General features: G+C 38.3%; 2 protein-coding genes and 1 pseudogene across 2 annotated transcripts; 2 read left to right on the top strand and 1 right to left on the bottom strand.

Moving 5' to 3' along the window:
- The first annotated feature begins 1,722 nt into the window (after positions 1-1,722).
- LOC125472326 lies at positions 1,723-5,129 on the top strand (annotated as a pseudogene).
- Positions 5,130-11,343: 6,214 nt separating this feature from the next.
- On the top strand, positions 11,344-15,150 carry LOC103945224 (CBBY-like protein). The gene is made up of 11 exons (XM_048573944.1): positions 11,344-11,652; positions 11,851-11,900; positions 12,002-12,065; positions 12,349-12,397; positions 12,511-12,579; positions 13,079-13,140; positions 13,807-13,887; positions 14,140-14,294; positions 14,403-14,487; positions 14,809-14,952; positions 15,048-15,150. Exons 1-11 carry the CDS (start codon positions 11,375-11,377, stop codon positions 15,148-15,150), a joined length of 1,140 nt encoding a protein of 379 aa, XP_048429901.1. The 5' UTR covers positions 11,344-11,374.
- Positions 15,151-15,571: 421 nt separating this feature from the next.
- On the bottom strand, positions 15,572-21,924 carry LOC103945122 (protein ROOT HAIR DEFECTIVE 3 homolog 2). Its single transcript, XM_009355646.3, is given in 23 exon segments — positions 15,572-16,073; positions 16,246-16,342; positions 16,477-16,571; positions 17,050-17,084; positions 17,087-17,153; positions 17,238-17,408; positions 17,500-17,596; positions 17,678-17,940; positions 18,056-18,180; positions 18,261-18,426; positions 18,722-18,800; positions 19,026-19,117; positions 19,212-19,280; positions 19,374-19,532; positions 19,783-19,839; positions 19,946-20,008; positions 20,090-20,137; positions 20,248-20,313; positions 20,399-20,462; positions 20,954-21,024; positions 21,153-21,255; positions 21,381-21,447; positions 21,536-21,924. Coding segments are annotated over 23 exon segments (2,493 nt in total). The 5' UTR covers positions 21,684-21,924; the 3' UTR covers positions 15,572-15,782.
- Between the last annotated feature and the right edge of the window lie 724 nt (positions 21,925-22,648).

Here is a 22,648-nt window from a genome sequence, read left to right as displayed (position 1 = left end):
CGGGGAGTGTTTTTCCCCTTGAGTTCTATGTTGAGGGCTAGTCGAAAGAGGAAGTGCACAGTAGCGCCGTCCACGGTGCATAAGACACGGGTAGGTTGCTGGTGTCCCTTCGTCGTTCCAGGTTTTGTGGAACACACAAGGCCAAAAGGTGATGCTAGTGAGTGGAGTCAGAGAAAGGAGAGAGTTTGCAGAGAATGAGGGAGAGCTCGGGGGAGTATGAGAGAAAGTGAAGGGGGAAAGAGAGAGTGAGCCACGGGGAGAGGGAGAGAAGAAGAGGAGAGTGGGCTGAAGGGAGGACAACACCAAGGTAAGTGGGCCCCACGGGCACACACATTAAGATCCAAAAACAATTTTAAAAATAAATATCCCAAACTTAGTGAAATTACAAAAATACCCTTTCTTTCTGTAAATTCTGAGATGGATTATTACAATATCGGTGTGATTAAGGTCATTTTCAAAGAAACCTAATTTGGAGTTAATTCTCAATAGAAAGTAGTAGTTCAATTTTTGCTCCACCACATTTCTAGCAAATTTACTCAAATCTTGTACCATTACGTTGCATGTATTCTCCACCATACCCAAACGCTTTGTCTGCTTGACTGGTTAAAGATGCAACAACTTGTTCCTAGGGTCAACATATTATAAAAAGTTTCCCAAATAAGTTAGTTTTGTTTATTTTAATAAAACGATATGGTTTATGCTAAGGGATGGAGAGATTTTACGGCTAAGTCACACAATAACCAAGTCATAACAAATTGGTATGAAAATCGTCATCTACAAGAGCCAAACTTAAGAATTCGCACTTATAAATGAAGAGAAATATCACTATATTGTACTAATCAACATACAATTTATTTAATAATTTTATAAAATGAAACACACAAAACTGACTACACTGAGTTTAGTCTCTAATAGAAGTTAACCCTATCATTGCTCATACACTATCTAATAGTCTTTAATAGAAGTTAATTAATCAGTGATTTGATGCCCGTCAAACTCAAGATCTTTCAGACGGGTTAGACGCTAGCAAAACCAACAAGTTATTAGAAGACCGTTTCTAATGGAGTTTGACTCTACTATATATTAGACAATGTGTAATATTTTACCTCACATTTGACCTCCAATTCTGACAACTTTGCACTACAAACTTATGATGCATGTACATCTGTATCACCTTGAAGCCTTTCCACAATGCTTGAAAATTTCCAATTACTACATTGTACGGCAGCATCTGAGAGGATAAACTTAGCATGGTTAATTCGATGCATCCAATCATGCAGATGAATTTCCAACAGGAATGTAATTGTTAAGAAATTTGTATGCCTTGAGAAACAAGTAACAAAATCACATCCTTGAAAAAATTCATGCAAGGAAGAAAGAATGCAGGCACGAAGAGATGCAACAAATCTTTCTTCCGGGTTCAATTACTTCACCGTCAATTTAAACCCTTCAAAAGTTGGCTAGGGAAGGCTTGAATGACTTTGTGAGTCCTTTCGACAATTGAGAAGTCAACTACCGTGATGAAGTCACTAGATGATTCTTATAAATAATAATAAATAAATAAATAAATAAAAAGCTTGAACTTCATGGGCTCGGGTTGGTTTCCGGTCGTGAGACACCCGAGACGGAAAATCCAGCAGGGATATAAGTGTCATTTCACTATGAACCGCCATTATTCTTCTATAAAAGCTGATACTTTCTATAAATCAACAATAACCGTTTTCAAGCAGCCACCTTTCTTCTTCTAACTGCCATGGATTCCGCTTCGTGCTCATTTCTCCGAGCTCAGCCCTTTTCTTCTGCCGCCGCCATTTTCCAGCCAAGTAACAACACCACTGCCCGCTTCTTCGCCCTCCCGAAGAACAACCGCAACCCCAACTTGGTCCCTCTATTTTCCTCCACTTTCCCAAGAAACCCAAATTCTCCCGGAAAATGTCTGCACTTCGATCGGTTCTCCGCTTTCAGCTCTCTCTGCGGCGCTCAGGACCAGAACCCATCTCAGGAGCTCGCTGTTCTTCTCGAAGTCGATGGGTAGGACGATTTCTTTCCCCCTTCTAACTCCATGCATTTCTACTAATTTGTGTTTTTTTTTCTTCTTCACATTTTCTTGGTTCTTTGATATCTTTTTCGTGTTTTAGTGGTTTCTTTGAAGCTATTTGGTGCTGCATTGTTCGAATTGGACATGGGTTTTCTCGGAGACCTTTTTCTTGATGATTCCCCTTGTTTCTTTCAGGGTTTTTATGGATGCTTACCAGATGGGGAACCGCCAAAGCTTCAATGCAGGTGTGAAAACGCAGTAATTTAATTCTAATGTATTAAGTTTTCTTGATTAACTTGCGTTTTTTGTGTTAATCTCACTCTGTTATCTTGTGATACATTGGCAGCATTTAAGAAGCTCGGACATCTGTGTACAAATTGGACAGAGCCTGTTTACTTGGACCTCCTAAGGTAGAAAATTAAAATTATGAGTAAAGATTCATGAATTTATGAGTAAAGATTCATGAATTTAGACTATTTATATGGTTTATTGTTCTTTAAGTTTTTTATATGGTTTATTACTCTTTGATTGTCTTTTAATCGGGAGTGTTACTCGCTTGAAGTGGCTCTTTGAAACTTTACTTTGTTATGTATCTTTTTCTTCTGAATCTACTATAATCTGTCTTGCAGATTGGTTGGCCTAGTTCATTGCCGACAACTGAGAAGGAGTCATTTGTGAAAAATGCCCTGCAAAAGAAGGTACAGTCTTATTCAGTGCTTAAGTTAGGTTTTAGAGATGCATCTCAACATTTTTAGTATTTAATTACTTTTAATTTGCTGCATGGATTAGTTTTAATTTGCTGCAAAAGAAGGTAGGATTGTGATCAATGATTGTTTCAAAGCTTAATGTGCAGCATTGCATCGGAAAGTAGGATATACACAAAAGGAAATGTTAGTTTTTTAATCAACATATTTTGATCATAAGGAATAAAAATAAGGAAGAATTTATAATTCCAGGGCTAATGAGGAATCTGTTTTCGGTTATCACTATAATTCCAGGGCTGATTTAAAACCAACTGAAGCTTTTTATTATTTTTCCCCTGAAGCTACCTATGAAAATATTTCATTTTTACACAAAAGAAACAGCTGCTTATCTGAGACAATACAAGGCAAACTCATTTCACTTGTTACTTTGATAGCTTAGTACGTTATATTTTACAATACAAGGTAAAAGTGTAAACATGTAATTAACTCACGCTGAGCTTCAAATACTTGGATGATTACAGACTTTTAGCTCTCCCATATGTAGAATGAAAGCAGCTAATATTAATTTGTTTTTGACAGAAAATTGCAATGGATGAGTTTCTGATGTCAGAAAGTTTGACTTTACGACCTGGAGTTGAAGAGTGAGTTTCTGATCTGTAATCAGAAAATTTACAGTTGAACTGATGAACTGATGAACCATTGACAAACAAAAACAACCGGACTAGAATTAATCAGTTGCATGTCTAAGTGCACAGTTAGACTCATCTTCTCCTTTCCATTTGCAGGTTTATTGATGATGCATACAAGGAAGGAGTACCTGTTGTTGTACTGACAACCTATAGTAAGAGTGGGAATCAAATTGCCAGGTAATAACGTAGATTTTTATTTTGTTAAGTTTCATTAGCTCTTTGTTTGCAAGTTACAAATAGATAGGAAGTGATTAGTTTTTTTATTATGTTTCATTAGCTCTTTGTTTGCAAGTTACAAATAGATAGGAAGTGATTAAAAATCGCATTTCTGGTACTCCATCCATGGTAGAGGACTAAGCTAATATCTATTTCTATTTGTAAATGTCAGATCAATTGTTGAAAAGCTTGGCGAGGAAAGAGTTTCAAAGTTAAAGATTGTGGGAGATAAGGAGGTGTTGCAGAGTTTGTTAAACCAACCAGTAAATGATATGGGATTATCTTCTAGTTTGGATGAGCAACTATCTAAAGCAGGTAGACTCTTCATCTTCGTTAATTAGTCATGTAATGTTTTGTGATATACATTTTTCCAGTGCAGAAGGTTGGGTACTAAAGGGCTCTGTTATTGATTTCTGGGCCAGTGTCTGCTGAGAAACAAAGGGTTTTTAAGGAGGCTGCATTATTTCTAAAGCTGATTTTAGATATTGATACTCGCCCGCCTGAAAGGTTAATTTTTGTTTTATGGGTTTTCTGATGTTCAGGGTTTAAGAGAGACATGTGATTTTGTCACGTTTATGTATGATTCTGCTTACATTAGACTAGGAAGAGATTATATACCAATTGTCCCGTTTGTGCGATTATATACCAATTCTGCTTACATTAGACTAGGAAGAGATTCAGCACTCAACTTAAAGAGCGATTTCATATATCTAGTAGTTAATCCTTTGCTGTTATGGTTGGCAAATGCTTCCGCAAGTTCCTCTCCTTCTTCTCTTAGCTGTGGCATTGACTTTTCTTGATCTCAATGTTAGTATTTCAGCGTCATATAGCCCATTCTATGACTGAGCAGAGTAATATATTTTCTAACTGACTTTGTTGTTCGCTTTGGCGTGTTAATTGTTTTCTGCCAGCTCAGAGAAGATCATTCTTGCATTGCGAGCCGGGGCAGAAGTTGCTGGACTACCTGTGTGCGACTGTGTTCTTATTGCAGGAAGCCAGTCTGGTGTGGCTGGAGCTGAGCGAGTGGGCATGCCATGTGTTGTTTTAAGAAGCAGGTGAAGGCTTTTTTGCTCCGTTATTTTCCTGTTTCAGATTCTCACATAATTCAGATTCTCACATAATTCACATTCGTAGTTTGACGGCTAGAGCTGAGTTCCCTTGGGCAAATGCGATAATGGATGGATTTGGAGGAGCGGACCTGACCATCTCTAAACTGCGCAACAAGAGACGGTCATGAAATCAAATCATGTTCCTCTTTTTGCGCCAGACTATTAACAGAGCTGTAAATTGTTCTTTCCGTAGAGCTGGTAATATTTTCTTCAGATTGGAGCTGGTATTATTTTCTTCAGATTGGATCTTACAAAGTTAGAACAGAATTAGAGCTGGTAATATTTTCTTCAGATTGGAGCTGTTTTAGTTTCCTTGTAATTTTTTTAAGCCACAGTTTGCAATATAAGAGCTGATCCTGTATAAATATGCATCGTCTCAGGTAGCTTTCACAACGTGTTCCTGAGTCTTTTCTTTGAACATGTCCCATTATTGTTGGCACTGTACCGGTATGATTAGGGTATTTTAAACTGCTAAACAGAATTAGAGCTGTTTATAGTTGGCTGCCTTGTAACATTTTTAAGCACGGTTAGCAATAGAAGAGTATGAAGTCAACTTTTATAATCTAATGTGTAACTTCAACTAGGAGCAAACTTTTCTATTCTTGCACAACTAATACTGGGGAAGACGGATTTGAACTTGAGTGAACAGGAGAATGCTCTTAACCAATTTAGCTACAAGCCAGACAAATTAAAGTAATAACAAAAAACAGGATCGGACATGGAACAACAATATCGTGTTGGAAAACATTGTAATGTATGTGGATGACGAAATGACAATCCTGGTTGTCATATGATTTTGTTATGTTGTCCGGAATCTAGTGAGTCATGCTCGTTCAGTTCCACCGGGTGCTTCAAAAAATGTAAGATAAGGATTGGTCCGCTATACCACGTAAATAGCTTTTACGACGTGTTTCTGAGTCTTTTCTTTAAACATGTCTCACAATTATTGGCATTGTGCCGGTGTGATTAGGGTCGTTTTTAAAGAAACCTAATTTGGAGTTAATTCTCAATATAAAGCAGTTTAATTTTTGCTCCACCACATTTCTGGCAAATTTACTCAAATCTTGCACCATTGCGTTGAATGCTTTTTGGCTCAACTCAAAGCTAACCTTTATAGTTGATAACCTTGATATTGCATGTATTTCTCCATCATACCCAAACGCCTTGTCTGCTTGACTGGTTAAAGATGCACCAACTTGTTCCTAGAGTCAACATTAAATAAAAAGTTACCCAAATAAGTTATTTTAGTTTATTTTAATAAAACGATATGATTTATGCTAAGGGGTGGAGGGATTTTTCGGTTAAGTCACATAATGACCAAGTCATAATAAATTTGTATGGAATTCGTCATCCACAAGAATCGAACTTAAGAATTCCCACTTACAAATGAAGATAAATATCTCTATACTGTAATACTAATCAACATATAATTTAGGTTTAATCTCAGTTTACTATACTGAAATTTCTTGGTTTTCAACATTTGATACTTGAAGTTTTTTTCGTTCCAATCTGGTACCTAAAGTCATAATTCTGGAACATTTTCATAATCCGTTAAATTTCCGTCAGAACCTCTATTAACCCTATAATTTATTTAATAATTTTATAAACTGAAACACATAAAACTGACTACACTGAATTTAGTCTCTAATAGAAATTAACCATATCATTGCTCATACACTATCGGGCATTAGAAGCCATGCAAAACCAACAAGTTGTTAGAAGACCGTTTCTAATGGAGTTTGACTCTACTATGATAGACAAGATGGAGGGAATCAAGCTTATCAGCTCATGAAATCATCTGTCCAAAAGAGGATTTCATGATCACATTCATTTACCTTATTATGAAATCTTTCCTTGTACAGTTTGTCAACGCCTGTAAAGTCTCTGTGAATTTGTATAAATACCATATACTGAGATCAATGGAAATGGATTCAAACATTCAACCAAAAACCTGTGTGTACTTTATGTTCTGCAGCACTTAATCTTTTATGGTATCTCAGAGCCCTTGACTCATCGTCCATTTTTTTTCTACTCATGGCTGCTACTACCAATACTCCCCATTCCACAGATTCTTCCACCCTCCCCAATGTTTCCCACGCCATCACTCTCAAACTTGATACCAACAACTACCTTCTCTGGCTTGCTTTGCAACACCAATCTCGTTACCAATCTGCTCGTGATGTCTGGGTTGCTTTGCAACACCAATATGCATCTTTCAAACCAAGCGTGGTGATTCCTCCATCGCTGACTATCTTGTTGTTGTGATCATGTCCAATGTTGGACCCAAGTTAGAAAACACCGTTGCTGCTGCCCAAGCTCGTGAAAACCCAGTTTTTTATGTTGATTTGGAAGCCCTCCTCCTCTCTGCTGAGTTGCGTCTTGCCAATCCGACTCCTCATGTTGATCACTCCGTTCAAGCTATGGCGGCCTCCCGGAATCGCAATTCCTTTCGCGGGGGTGGTCGGTCCTTCTCTGTTCGCAATAATGGTCGCTCTTCTCGCGGGGGTGGCTCCTATAGAGGCAATTCTAATACCTCTGGGAATTTTCATCGTGGTGAACGCAGTGGTGGTTTCTATCGAGGTCTAATTCCTTTGGTAATTCTAATCGTGGTCAACTAGCTGCAGGTCTTTTAGGGCCCGCCCCAAATCAGCACAATGGTTCATCTTCTTCAACCTTTAGTGAGTCATGCATAAAGTGTCAAATTTGTGGTAGTCTTAGGCACCCTGCCATTGATTGTTATGACCGTATGAACTGCCATGGTGGCTCAATCTGCTCAAACTGACAAACCTTGGCTTCTAGATTCCGGTGCTAACTCTCACATCACCAATGACTTGGGCAAACTCATTCTTACCCGAGATTATCATGGCAATGATATCGTCGGTGATGTGTGTGACATCCCACATCGTCCAGGGGAGTGATCCTTATATGTATATTCTCATCCCTGCCTAGCACGAGGTCTTTTGGGAGCTCACTGGCTTCGGGTTTCATGAGAACTCCGAAGTTAAGCGAGTAGCGCGCGAGAGCACTCCCAGGATGGGTGACCCATTGGGAAGTTCTTGTGTGAGTTCCCAGAAACAAAAACGTGAGGGCGTGGTCGGGGCCCAAAGCGGACAATATCGTGCTACGATGGTGGAGCGGGCCTGGGAAGTGGTTTCGCCTGAGCCGGGATGTAACAATTTGGTATTAGAGCCTAACCCTGGCCGCGTGTGTACTGACAAGGACGTCGGGCCCCTAAGGGAGGTGGATTGTGACATCCCACATCGCCCAGGGGAGTGATCCTTATATGTATATTCCCATCTCTACCTAGCACGAGGCCTTTTGGGAGCTCACTGGCTTCGGGTTCCATCGGAACTTCATATGTATATTCCCATCTCTACCTAGCACGAGGCCTTTTGGGAGCTCACTGGCTTCAGGTTCCATCGGAACTCTGAAGTTAAGTGAGTAGCGCATGAGAGCGTTCCTATTATGGGTGATCCACTGGGAAGTTCTCGTGTGAGTTCCCAAAAACAAAACCGTGAAGGTGTGCTGGGGCCCAAAGCGGACAATATCATGCTACGGTGGAATCAGGCTTGGGATGTGGTGGACCCTGGGCCAGGATGTTACAATTTGGTATCAGAGCCTAACCCTGGCAGTGGTGTGCCGACAAGGACGTTGGGCCCCTAAGGAGGGTGGATTGTGACATCCCACATCGCCCAGGGGAGTGATCATTATATGTATATTCTCATCCCTACCTAGCACGAGGCCTTTTGGGAGCTCACTGGCTTCGGGTTCCGTAGAAACTCCGAAGTTAAGCGAGAAGGGGGCTAAAACAATCCCATGATGGGTGACCCATTGGGAAGTTGCTCGTGAGTTCTTAAAAAAACAAAACCATGAGGGAATGGTAAGCTCAAAGCAGACAATATCGTGCTACGGTGGTGGAGCGGGCTCGGGAAGTGATCCGTCCCGGGCCGGGATATGACAGTGTGCTTGGTGGAACGGGTTTGCCTATTAGTCATATCGGTAACTCAACCTTATCATCCAATAACCTGACTTTTAAATTGAAAGATGTTCTTCACTGTCTTAATGCCTTTACCTCCATTGTATCTGCCTATCAATTTATAAAAGATAATGGGTGCTTCATTACCTTATTTCCTGATTATTTCCTTGTACAGGATTCGGTGACGGCGAAGATCCTTTTTTGGGGCAAGAGTAAGGATGGTGTTTTTCCCATACACTCATCAAAAGCTTTTCATGGTCATGTCGCACTTTTAGGTGTTCGTGTTGGTGGCGATGTCTGGCATTCACGCCTTGGTCATCCTTTCTCTCAAGTTTTACAATCGTTATTTTCTCGGAATAAATTGCCTTTATCTGGCAAAACCTCTATGAATAATTTTGTTTGTCATTCATGCCCTTTGGGCAAGAGTATTAAACTTCCTTTTTCTCCATCCTTGTCTGTTACCTCTCACCCTCTTGAACTCATTCATTTTGATGTGTGGAATTCTTTAAATTTATCTATTAGTGGTTATAAATACCATGTTTTATTTGTTGACAATTATTCTCGTTATTCTTGGATTTTTCCAATGCGTTTAAAGTCTGAGGTTTACTCAATTTTTGTTACATTTAAGACTCTGGTTGAAAATCAATTTTCTACTAAAATTAAAATGTTTTAATCGGATAGGGGGGCAAGTATACTAGTACTCAATTTAAAGCTTTCTCGACTCAACATGGGATTCATCACCGTCTTTCATGTCCTCACCATCCGGAGCAAAATGGTTTGGCAGAGCATAAGCATCGCCACATTGGCGACATTCGGCTTACCTTAATGGCCCAAGCATCAATGCCTCCTACTTATTGGGCCAAGGCCAAGCACACTGTGGTATACTTAATTAACCATCTTCCTTCTAAAGTTTTGAATTATGATACTCATTTTCACAAATTGTTTGGCAAAAAACCAGATTATACCTTTTTAAAAACATTTGGCCGTGCATGTTTTCTATACTTGCGTCCATACAATAATAATAAACTACGTTATCGTTCTACCAAATGTGTGTTTTTAGGGTATTCTTTGAATTACCAAGGATATAGATGCTTAGACATTTCTACCAACCGCATTTTCTTGCCACGCCATGTTATTTTTTATGAGTTAAATTTTCCATTTTCTGAGCTATACTTTACTCTTGCCTCCCGAAAGACAAGTTCGTCCCCGGATCCTGCGCTCGAAATTATTGGGTCATTGCCATCAATATCTGAATTGGTGCTTCCTAATTCTACTAGCCAAATGCCATCAATATCTGAATTGGTGCTTCCTAATCCAGAGAAATTTTTCAAGGAGCCGGGAACTCCACATAAGATTGAGAGCTGGTGTACCCGAGCAATAAAAGATGGACACATTGACTTTTAACATTTTTTTCTTTAAAGAGATATGAACATGTAATCCAAAAGCAAGAAAACCTCAGTCAAACGTTAAGCATTCACCACCTCCTTCCTTTCCACCGTCGATGGCATCGTCGGACATGTACATCTGTATCACCTCGAAGCCTTTCCACCTCGAAGCCTTTCCACAATACTGTGATATGAACATGTACATCTGTATCACCTCGAAGCCTTTCCACAATGCTTGAAAAATTCCAATTACTATGTTGTGCGGCAACATCTGAGAGGATAAATTTAGCACGGTTAATTCGATGCATCCAATCATGCAAATGAATTTCCAACAAGAATGTAATTGTTAAGAAATTTGTATGCCTTGAGAAACAAGTAACAGAATCACATCCTTGACAAAACTCATGCAGGGAAGAAAGAATGCAGGCACGAAGAGATGCAACAAATCTTTCTTCCGGGTTCAATGACTTCACCGTCAATTTAAACCCTTCAAAGTTATTAGAAGACCGTTTCTAATGGAGTTTGACTCCACCATATATTAGACAATGTGTAATATTACCTCACATTTCACCTCCAATTGACAATTGCACTACAAACATATGATGCATGTACATCTGTATCACCTTGAAGCCTTTCCACAATGCTTGAAAAATTCCAATTACTATGTTGTACAGCAGCATCTGAGAGGATAAACTTTGCACAGCTAATTCGATGCATCCAATCATGCAAATGAATTTCTAATGCGAATGTAATTGTTAAGAAATTTGTATGCCTTGAGAAACAAGTAACAGAATCACATCCTTGACGAAATTCATGCAGGGAAGAAAGAATGCAGGCACGAAGAGATGCAACAAATCTTTCTTCCGGGTTCAATGACTTCACCGTCAATTTAAACCCTTCAAAAGTTGGCTAGGGAAGGCTTCAATGATTTTGTGAGTCATTCCGACACCCGAGAGTCAACTACTATGATGAAGTCAGTAGATGGTCCTTTACAAATAATAATAAATAAATAAATAAAAAGCTTGAACTTCATGGGCTTTTAATGGGAACTGGCTCATGCCGAATCAGCCTCAAATTATATCGGTTTTTCCTCGGGTTGGTTTCGGGTCCCCGAGACAGAAAATCCAGAAGGGGTATAAGTGTCATTTCACGAAGAACCGCCACTATTCTTCTATAAAAGCTGATACTTTCTTCCAGTGTCAGTTGTAAATCAACAATAACCGTTTTCAAGCAACCACCTTTCTTCTTCTAACTGCCATGGATTCCGCTTCGTGCTCAATTCTCCGAGCTCAGCCCTTTTCTTCTGCCGCCGCCATTTTCCCGCCAAGTAACAACACCAGTGCCCGCTTCTTCGCCTTCCCGAAGAATAACCGCAACCCCAACTTGGTCCCTCTATTTTCCTCCACTTTCCCAAGAAACCCAAATTTTCCCGGAAAATGTCTGCGATTCGATCGGTTCTCCGCTTTCAGCTCTCTCTGCGGCGTTCAGGACCAGAACCCATCTCAGGAGCTCGCTGTTCTTCTCGAAGTCGACGGGTAGGACGATTTGTTTCCCCTTCTTACTCCATGCATTTCCACTAATTTATGTCTTCTTTTTTTTCACATTTTCTTGCTTCTTTGATATCTTTTTCTTGTTTTAGTGGTTTCTTTGAAGCTATTTGGTGATGCATTGTTTGAATTGGACATGGGTTTTCTCGAAGACCTGTTCTTGATGATTCCCTTTGTTTCTTTCAGGGTTCTTATCGATGCTTACCGGATGGGGAACCGCCAAAGCTTCAATGCAGGTGTGAAAATGCAGTAATTTAATGCTAATGTATTAAGTTTTCTTGATTAACTTGCGTTTTATGTGTTAATCTCATTCTGTTATCTTGTGATATATTGGCAGCATTTAAGAAGCTCGGACAGCGCTGTACAGATTGGACAGAGCCTGTTTACTTGGACCTCCTAAGGTAGGAATTTAAAATTATGAGTAAATATTCATGAATTTATGAGTAAAGATTCATGAATTTAGATTATTTATTTGGTTTATTGTTCTTTAAGTTTTTTATTTGGTTTCTTGTTCTTTAAGTTATTTCGCAGGCATGATTCATGATTCATGACTTATGCTTCAATCTAGCACGAGTCATAAGAGTTTTTGGATATGGATAGTCACAAGATTCTGACCCATATTACAGTTATGCTTTGCCTTATTTTCCAAAGGTTCTTAAATGCAGTCTATGTTAATCTTTTCAGGGAGAGTGGTGGTGATGAGGAAAAGATGGTGAATTTGTATTTTAATCGGGTGTGTCACTATTTTGTTGTCTTTGAAAAGTATGAATAGCTTGTAGTGGCTCTTTGAAACTTTCCTTTGTTGTGTATCTTTTTCTTCTGAATCTACGATAATCTGTCTTGCAGATTGGTTGGCCTAGTTCATTGCCGACAAGTGAGAAGGAGTCATTTGTGAAAAATGTCCTGAAAAAGAAGGTACGGTCTTATTCTAGACTTACGTCATTTGCACATAACTTACGTTATTAGTTTTGCTGGTTTGGTGGGATTGTGATCAATGATTGTTTCAAGCTTAATGTCCAGCATTGCATCGGAAAGTAGAATATACACTAAAGGAAATGTTAGTCTCTGAATCAATATATTTTGATCATTTAGTTCCGGTTAATCACTATATTTGGAGAAATAGCTACCTATGAAAATATATCATTTTTACACAAAAGAAATAGCTGCTTATCTGAGATAATTGCAAACTCATTTGACTTGTTACTTTGATAGCGTAGTACGTTATATCTTACAATACAAGGTAAAGGGGTAAACACATTAATGAATGGGAGAGGCATTAATAATATCCTTTTATATTCCACCTGTATCTAAACATGTAATTAACGTTGAGCTTCAAATTTACTTGGATGATTACAGTCTTTTAGCTCTCCCATATGTAGAATGAAAGTAGCTAATATTAATTTGTTTTTGACAGAAAATTGCAATGGATGAGTTTCTGATGTCAGAAAGTTTGGCTCTACGACCTGGAGTTGAAGAGTGAGTTTCTGATCTGATTACAGCAAACTTACTTGGATGATTACACAATCTTTTAGCTCTCAAATATACCGAGTCTAAATTTCTGCTTGATATTTTTACCTTCTTCAAATATGAATAGCTTAGACCAAAACCATGTGCAGAACCTCTTTATCAATGCTCATTTAGACATTCTTGGCTTCAGCTATATTTTCAGAATTTCAGAAATTTGGAAAAGCTTAAACCAGTAGATAGAACTTGGTATGAATAGTTTTCAGCTTGACCAACATTTGGAAATTCAGCTGAAGTGTTGCCAGAAAAATGATGTCAAATCGAAGTTAGCTTGCATTTATGTTATGTCAAATATACCAGACTTTTTACAGAAGTTTTGGCTTGGACTGGGCCTTAGAGTTGATAGTCTTGATAATATTCAGAAGTCTATTGGTTAATAGTCTAGATGAACTGATGATCCTAAATCTGTAGGAAGCTAGAAGTGATGAACCCAATGCGTTGAAGAGGAGTTTCTGATCTGTAGGAAGCTAGAAGTGATGAAACAGTGGACAAACAAAAACAACCGGACTAGAATTAATCAGTTGACGTTTAGTGGGATTTCATATGTGGGAATCAAATTGCACGGTTAGTTGACGTCTAGTTGCACGGTTAGACTCATTTTCTCCTTTCCATTTGCAGGTTTATTGATGAGGCATACAAGGAAGGAGTACCTGTTGTCGTACTGACAACCTATAGTAAGAGTGGGAATCAAATTGCCAGGTAATAACATACATTTTTATTTTGTTAAGTTTCCAGGCGGTTACCAACATGCTCTGGGTTTTTTAGCTTGGCGAGGAAATGATTAGTTTTTTATTATGATTTGGCTTCCTGTTTCTGAATGGGTTGAATACTTTCTACTGCTTCATAAAATACTGTGGTGCATTGTTCTATTCTGATTAAAAAATCTCATTTCTGGTACCCCATCAATGGTAGAGGACTAAGCTAATATCTATTTCTTTTTGTAAATGTCAGATCAATTGTTGAAAAGCTTGGCGAGGAAAGAGTTTCGAAGCTAAAGATTGTCGGAGATAAGGAGGTGTTACAGAGTTTGTTTAACCAACTGGTAAATGATGTAGCATTATCTTCTGGTATGGATGAGCAACTATCTAAGGAGGCAATAAAAGCAGGTAGACTCTTCATCTACGTTAATTAGTCATGTATATGTTTTGTGATATACATTTTTCCAGTGCAGAAGGTTGGGTACTAAAGGGCTCTGTTATTGATTTCTGGGCCAGTTTCTGCTGAGAAAGAAAGGATTTTTAAGGAGCTTGCATTATTGCTAATGCTGATTTTAGATATTGATACTCGCCCGCCTGAAAGGTTAGCATATTTCATTTCGTTTTACTGAAGGGTTTTCTGATGTTCAGGTTTTAAGAGAGACGTGTGATTTTGTCACGTTTATGCATGATTCTGCTTATATTAGACTATGAAGAGATTATATACCAATTTGTCCCGTTTGTATGATTAAGCACTCAACTTAAAGAGCGATTTAATCTATCTAGTATTTAATCCCTTGCTGTTATGGTTGCCAAATGCTTGTGCAAGTTCCTCTCCTTCTTTCTCATACTCTTTATGACTGAGTAGAGTAATATATTGTCTAACTTTCTTGTTCGCTTTGGCGTGTTAATTGTTTTCTGCCAGCTTAGAGAAGATCATTGTTGCATTGCAAGCCGGGGCAGAAGTTGCTGGACTACCTGTATCCGATTGTGTTCTTATTGCAGGAAGCCAGTCTGGTGTGGCTGGAGCTGAGCGAGTGGGCATGCCATGTGTTGTTTTAAGAAGCAGGTGAAGGCTTTTTTGAGTTGCTTGGAACAAACTCCTGCCAGTTTACAACTTTAAATCCTTGTTATTGAATCAAGTTTTTTCATGTATTACTGTAGTTTGACGGCTAGAGCTGAGTTCCCTTGGGCAAATGCGATAATGGATGGGTTTGGAGGAGCAGAGCTGACCATCCCTAAACTGCGCAACAAGAGACGGTCATGAAGTCAAATCATGTTCCTAAACTGTGCAACAAGGGACGGTCATGAAATCAAATCGTGTTCCTCTTTTTGCCAGACAATTAACAGAGCTGTAAATTTTTCTTTCCATTTGTTGATACGTCGGAAGATTCATCTCCCGTAGAGGGATCTTACGAAGTTAGAACAGAATTAGAGCCATTAATCTCGATACTCTAATTTCTTCAGCCTGGAGCTCTTTTAGTTTCCGAGTCTTTTCTTTGAACATGTCCCACAATTGTTATCACTGTACCGGTATATGATTAGGGTATTTTAAACAGCTAAACTCTAGAACCCTAGATCCATGTTTCAACAAACGTCGGTGTAGATAAAAATTGGGGTGAACTTAACAGTTCTGAGTATACTAATATGAATAAAAAGTTGTAAAGAAAGTAGGAGCCATGTTAAAATGCTATGGGAATTTCATCAGTATATAGAAATTTTGTGTAGTGCGCAGATTTTACAATCTAATTAAAACCGGGCACACAGCAAGCCCCCTTTATTTTCATTTCAACAACTACAACACAAGAAACAAAATTGAAAAGAAAGAAAACTATCGCACAAGAGAGTAGCGACTCTAAATCAGATGCAAGGGGTACAAACAACAGAGATCATACATCATCAAGATTCAACTTCCTCAACGTTTTCCGTTCGCCTTTGTCTTAAAGGAGGGCTTGAGTATTCCATGCCGCTATCTGCTGACGAGATATTGGATGACACTGAGGACTCTGGGAATGAGCTTGTTACTGGATTTGGCTGAGGTGTTTCATTTCTATAACTCTGAGAAGCAACAGAAACTGGTGGCCTTTGTGCTTCTGGCGTTTGATTCCCCTGAGCTTCTTCTGCGAGTTTTCTTAGAAGATTCATGATAGTTGGAAGAAACCTCGATGAAATAGATAGTATCCCTGACAGCTGGTAACACCACACAACGGAAACTAAAGTTAGGAACTGCTTTAATTACGGAAATTCCAATTTGATGAGAGATTGTATCCAAAAAGGCCAGCCCCGGGTGAAGTCTCTATCAGATTAGGACCTCCAGCCATTGTATTGTACATTCAATTCCAGAAACAAGTTTCATACTTACAGCGCCATGTTGGAACTGTCCCGAAATGTCCATCTGTACCCATAAGGCCTTTGAAAGTAAAAATGCAACGAATAGAACCAAGAGGTAGAGAGGGTTCCTGTATCATTTGAAGAAAAAAGGCACGGTGATTAACAGATGTGCAAGATATTAGGGTCTGGACAGTTGACAAATGTGCAAAACCTAAAACTCGGAAAAGGAAAACAAAAAAAAAAAAAGAACAAACGTAATTACTTTAAAAGCATCATAAATTCGTTAAAACCAAGAACGATCATCGCCATAATAGCCCATGGAGGAGGTAACCAGTTGTTACTCCGCTTGTGAGCCTCCTGAAAGTACAAAAGCAAACAGCATCAGGATCGAGCTGCGAAGTAGAAAGATAGGGAGCTCGTTACAAAATAATATTAGGATGCTAGGATTTTTCTTGGTAGAAAAACCAGAATACTTGATAATAAGTTGGTCCTATCTGACTAAGCCGTTCCCAAGTCAAGAATCAGCGGAATTTTCAATATCAAGTGTTTCCGTATGTTTTGTTTCACTATGAAACTAAATCCAATTTACACAAGAACTCCTACCCAAAATGTCATCTGAGGGAATGCATGCGTCCTATTTCCAAGTTCCTTGTCGTAGTTGCTCATTACTTTTGCAGAAACATGTTCCAATATTCATATTTTCATAATTCAAATCTTTACAGAACATTTCATGAAAGATAAAATCCATTTATTCTACATGCAACACTGATTAAACGATATAAAAACAATTAGACTACTGAATTAAACTTCAGATAAGAGAAGTTATAAAATATACCTGTGCCGAAACAGCTTGAGTGACGCTATATTCGTCTCTGCTTTGAACTGCCTCCACAATGACTTGCACTGTACTGGGGTAATTAAGGTATCCTTTGAAGAAACCTAGTTCAGAGATAACCTTTAATAAGAAAGGAGTTTCATCATAGAAAATTTTTACATAACTAAAACCCATTAAATTAGTGGTACCTCTTCCCAAGAGCTTGAGGCAAGAGGATCTGTAGAAGGTCCTAGCTTCCTATTTTGTGAAGATGAAACAGTAACAGTCCCGTCCACCAGAGAAGAAACGAGGACGTTTTCAATATTATCTGGCTTCTCATCCAAGCGAATGGCAGCCATGGTGGATAAAAGCTTCAGAGACTACATGAAAGAGATAATTAAAGAACTGAAACATCACTTTACGTCAGAAAGATAGATAACATGTACTTCCACAAAAGTCCCCAATGATTACCGCAGTTCGTGCATCCTTGGTAATACTTCTAATGTCTTCGTTCCCAGTCCAAACCCTTGGCATTGAATCACTGTCATAATTGAAGACCGTGCCAAACCTGAGAAATGACAACAGAAGTGATCAGCAACCAAAATGACAACATAAAAACAGAAGAGATGATTTCTTAACAAGTTCCTACCGATCCTTCATGTGGATCATAATTTTCCCAGCCTCTTCTCTTGCTTTTGTCTCCACCACATTTCTCGCATAATCCTTCAAATGTTGCTTCATTTTGACAACCGTTTCGTTGTCCAACTCAAAATTGGCAACTGCAGTTGAGAACTCCAATACTGCAACTTCTGTCTCACGATTAAGAAGTTTCTGTATCGAAGCCCAGGTGTCTTTTGCACCAGTTTCGAGTAGAGCCTCTACAGGACCACTTAAAGACGAAGAAAGTTTTTTCTGAAAAATAAAGGGTATTTTCATTAAGAAATTTGAATAAGAACAGATTATGAGCCTAACGTTATAAGTATACTCTTAGAATAACCAAGACTTTGATACATTATCAGAGCACTACCTCATAGCTGGAATTCAATTCTGCCAGTTTTGCGCTACGAACTGATGATGTATGTACATCTATATCACGTCGAAGCTTTTCCCGTACTTTTGAAGCATCCCAATTAGCTTGTTGTATGGCAGCACCTGAAAGGACAAACAAGTTAAAGTAATAAAAGAATATTTTGGTTGACAAACAAGTTAATTAGCTAAACAAATTCTATTACCTGCACATCCTTTCTCAAACTCAAGCATAGAAGACTGAGCACAAGTACACACAGATGAAGCAAATCCTTCTCCTTTGTTCAACGATTGCTCCAGCCTCACTTGAAAATCTTCAAGCGCTTTAGAACGTAGGTGTCCAAGCATAGCTGAGTACGCAGGGTAAACAAACTGAAAAATTCAGAGGAAAGCAATGGGGTCATGCTTCGGTAACAATGTTTAGCTGTTGATTTAAGCATAACTCTTTGATAGGGATACTTGAAGGAGATAGTTTATGTTGCCAATCCAATTCATTATCACGGTGTTCATTCTAAGATTGAGGCCAACAGTAACGTGGTATGTGAAACTGACAACCAAACTAAAACCACTACTAATCACGACTTCCCTATGGTGCAAAATTGTCTAAGAAACTGAAAACATAACTAAAGCCTCTGTTAAAATAGAGAGACAAAGAGAGTAGCCATACATCCAATACTTTTGACTCCAAAAATTGTCGTTTTGAGTTCCGTACACCTTCATCAAAGTAGATGGCCTCCATATCATATCTATGATGCATAAGCGAGATCAAGACATACAAAATAAAGTCAGAACTAGAAACAGCACATGCCCATAAAACACTAAAAAAAAACTTCCAGCGAATAGAAACACACACAACAGGTAAGAATACATATAAACATTTAGTTTAAGTGGCAAAACTAGAACCCCAAAAAAAATGGTGGACCAGTGTAACATGTTAAATACAAACATATTTAAACCAGAGTTAAACTTACTCAGAAAGATACTTGGCTAGAATGGAACTGAGCCTTTTACCAAAGCCTTGTACAGGACCAGTTTCAACAGCTTCTTCCAGTGCTAACCAACGCTGAATCATGTTCACCCAAGGAATGACCAGTAAAACTTTCTTGAATATGCTAGAAGTATAATCATCTCAAAAATGGGGATAAATGACCACATACCTCATCATGGACCAACTGTTTGAATTTCTGGTTGGCTATCTCTTCACACCGAACCGTAGCAACCATAACCTAATTAAATTATTTACAGTATGTATACATATTATATGCACATGAGAAGTGAAGACCACAAATTATCAATGGGAAGAAAATAAACTAACAAACCTTGTGAGCGGGAAGATCCAGGTCCTTGTTCTCTTTGATTACTTTCCAAATCTGTTGTGCACTAAAGGAAAATCCTGATGCGGGGACAACACCACGTCTATCACCAGCAAGCCCTCCTGGAGAAATAGAATGGTAAAAGCGCTGCCTCAGTTGAGCAACCTGCATGATACAAGCCATACCTGTAAGTACCACCACAAACTTTTATAATGACAGAAACTAATTACTTAGGAATATAGGAAATGTTTTTTTTAATATGAACTACATCATACAATTATGTACATAACATATACATATACAACTCTTCAGTGGATGGTACAAACCACCCCAGGAATCAAAATTATAAAATAGAAATGTGATCACCAATAGGAATTTTGGACACGATAATTGCTTCTGATAGTAAAGGGGTTACCTCCTCGTTAAACTTCTCCTCCTTCTCTTCATAACTGGACAAAGCAACTACTTCTACCTTCATATTAAAAAATGAAGTATCAGAGACAATAGGCTTTGACTAATAAGAACATTATACAAAGCAAACATGACCAGAGAGTAGAGAAGAATATAAGAGATCTCACAGTAAAAAATTCGCTCAAGGGGGTACTTTTATGGGCTTGGGGCTTCGGTACTCCATCCCATATCTGCAGAATTTACAATACTTAGAGATGTATGAGAAAAGGAATAAAGTATAAAAGCAACATAGAGCTGAAGAAAAAAATTACCTTCTGTATATCTTCCCTTAGCACAGGTTCCAGATATTCAAAAGGGGTCTAAATGAGCAGCCACAAACAAGAAAGTATTAATATGCAACAAGAATCATTTCACGAGGACAACTTAATGAGACAGATCCTGTTAATATGCACACGGAGTACGCTCATACCTTTGTTTTATCACGTATAACAAAAAGTAACTTCGTTTTACGGGGGCTGAATAGGCGCATCATGACCTATAGACATTCAGAAACCAGAACTTCATTAACTTTGGCAGAGAATGGTGAGTAGATGGTAGATGTAGACATAGTTCTAGAGTACCTGAAAAACTGTTTTCAGTAAAGGTTTATTAGCAGCTTGCTCCCGACCAATATCATGACACCACCTGTATACAAAATCCAATCTCCAATTGATATCTAGAAGAAATTTCAAATTACTGGTAAAGCTTACGTATATTCTACGAATTAAAATTAGCCTACGTATATTCTGTATATTCTGTAAATTAAAACGTCAGTTAACATTAGCACTCTGAACTAAAAGTTCATAACTGGAAGAACCCCTGTTTTCGTGAAAGGTAAAGCCCTAGGTTGAACAATCAATGAGATGGTATCAGAAGCTTCTTTCCTCAGTTATTGATAAACCAAACTCACACCGGCTTTGCCTTGCTAAAAACCAACTGAACTAGATACCAATACATATGACAATCTTAAAACTGAACTAGACACCTCTACTAATTTGATATAACACTTGTGGAAAGAAGTTAAAATACAATCCACTAACAAATTGGATCAACCGCTACATATAGTCACCAACTATGCAAGTAAGGTAGACTATCGGCCAGGTGATTCCAAGACAAATAAAAACACACAAGCTTACATATTTATCAGCACAATGTCCGAAACTGCCAAAGCAAATAGGGCGCTTTGCTTCTCGAATGTAGTATCATCCTGAAAACAATAGAGTTACAGAGGAAGCTCAAACAGTTAACAAATCCGAGAACTTTAACGAACATCTTGCAGCTCTAACTATATCCTCCCCAGAAACACACAATACAATTTAATGGAAATCCGATTACCTCGCCTCTCTCCCTCCCATCAGTTCCCTCCAAATCCATGGCAATCGTGCACGGCTCGATGCCAACACACTTGGCAATCCAAATACCCTTTGTTGTTTGGCTCCTAATACAAATCCACAAAATCAGATAGTCCTCTCTCCCAAAAAGCACTTATTCCAAAAGCAAAATAAATATTAAAAAAAATAACACAAAATTAACCACACAACCAACTAAACCTCAGAAACTAACCTTCCACTGTAAGCATCCATCTCCCTAAACTTAGTCCGAAACAGATGATTCAACAAAGTGCTTTTCCCTGCAATCTCAAAATCCATCAGCACCCAAACCCAATTCACCAAAAACCTCAAAACTCATCCATATCGAATAAAGTTCCAAACTTTTACCGCTGCTCTGCGGACCCATGATTGCAACAACCGCATAAGAGAGTCCACACTCAGCAAGCTTGACTTCCTTCACGAACCTATCGAGCCCATCTGCGTTGAATTCTCCGTCGCCATAGATTAGTTGCGTGGCGCAGCAATCTTCCTCCATCTCAAAACCTTCCAAGTTTGCAACTTTCTAGCAGCCACCGACTCGTATGTGTATCTATACTTGAAGAGGGAGACGACCCAAGATTCTATATGCTTCCTTCCACCTCAAAGCTTCTGAATTAAGTATGAACTACAAGCTTTTTGCTGAAAGAGGAAAGAGGGCGAGAGAGTAGAGAGGAACACAGGAAGACAGAGGGCTCAATTTTTGTGGAGCGTCGAGATCTATTTCTTATTCTTCTTTTTTTTACTGGATTCAAGAAATAGTCCATGTGGCGTTGAATTCGTTTGGTTTTGGATTGTCGTTGGTGTCCCACCTAACACTTCTCCGTATGGTGAAAGCTCCGTGTTTATCGCTCACCAGTAAAAAAGTAAATGAATTACTTGTGTGAATTTTATGTAAACATCTTTACTTACTTCGAATTTGGGAGGTAAAGAATGTTTAAACTTCCGAAGGAATCGCAAAATTTAGACAAACGTTTGGGGTGTTATGATATAGCCACCACGTTTTTTAATTTTTTAGACTAAACAAACATTCTTTTTGAAAATTTGATCAAGCATTTTTCTAAAATTTTGGTTATTAATTTCAGTTTTCACATAAGTTTATTTTGTTTAGAATTTTAGTTTTTCACAGCTTTTCCTAAACTTTTTTTTTTTCTTTTCCTCTTATCCCTATATTTATGCATTTATTATCCATCTCTATGCATTTTTTTATTGTTTGTTATAATTTTACCTTTTTTTTTTTTGTGAATATAGTAGAATATTTGTAAAAAAAAATTGTCAGATTTTATTATTTAGAAGACCCAACACATAATAAAGATTTGTTTGATTATATAGCTACATCTAGTTACCTATAATATGGACACATTTAGTTTTATAGTGGATTTGATTTTTTGTATTTCTCGGTAAATTTGGAATGTAAATGTACCAAAAGGGTTATCAGATAGAGACATTTGGTTTTGTGGTACA

Source organism: the organism of the source record quoted next, unplaced genomic scaffold (genome assembly GCF_019419815.1).
Source record: "Pyrus x bretschneideri cultivar Hongxiangsu unplaced genomic scaffold, Pyrus_bretschneideri_v1 Contig7, whole genome shotgun sequence".
Lineage (NCBI taxonomy): Eukaryota > Viridiplantae > Streptophyta > Magnoliopsida > Rosales > Rosaceae > Pyrus > Pyrus x bretschneideri.
This window is presented reverse-complemented; position numbering and strand designations above follow the sequence as displayed.

Coding starts and splice junctions, on each gene's coding strand:
- LOC103945224 (XM_048573944.1), top strand. CDS start 11,375: ATGGATTCCGCTTCGTGCTCAATTCTCCGAGCTCAGCCCTTTTCTTCT. Junction 12,066..12,348: donor GTTTACTTGGACCTCCTAAG/GTAGGAATTTAA, acceptor TAATCTTTTCAG/GGAGAGTGGTGGTGATGAGG. Junction 12,398..12,510: donor TGAATTTGTATTTTAATCGG/GTGTGTCACTAT, acceptor TCTGTCTTGCAG/ATTGGTTGGCCTAGTTCATT.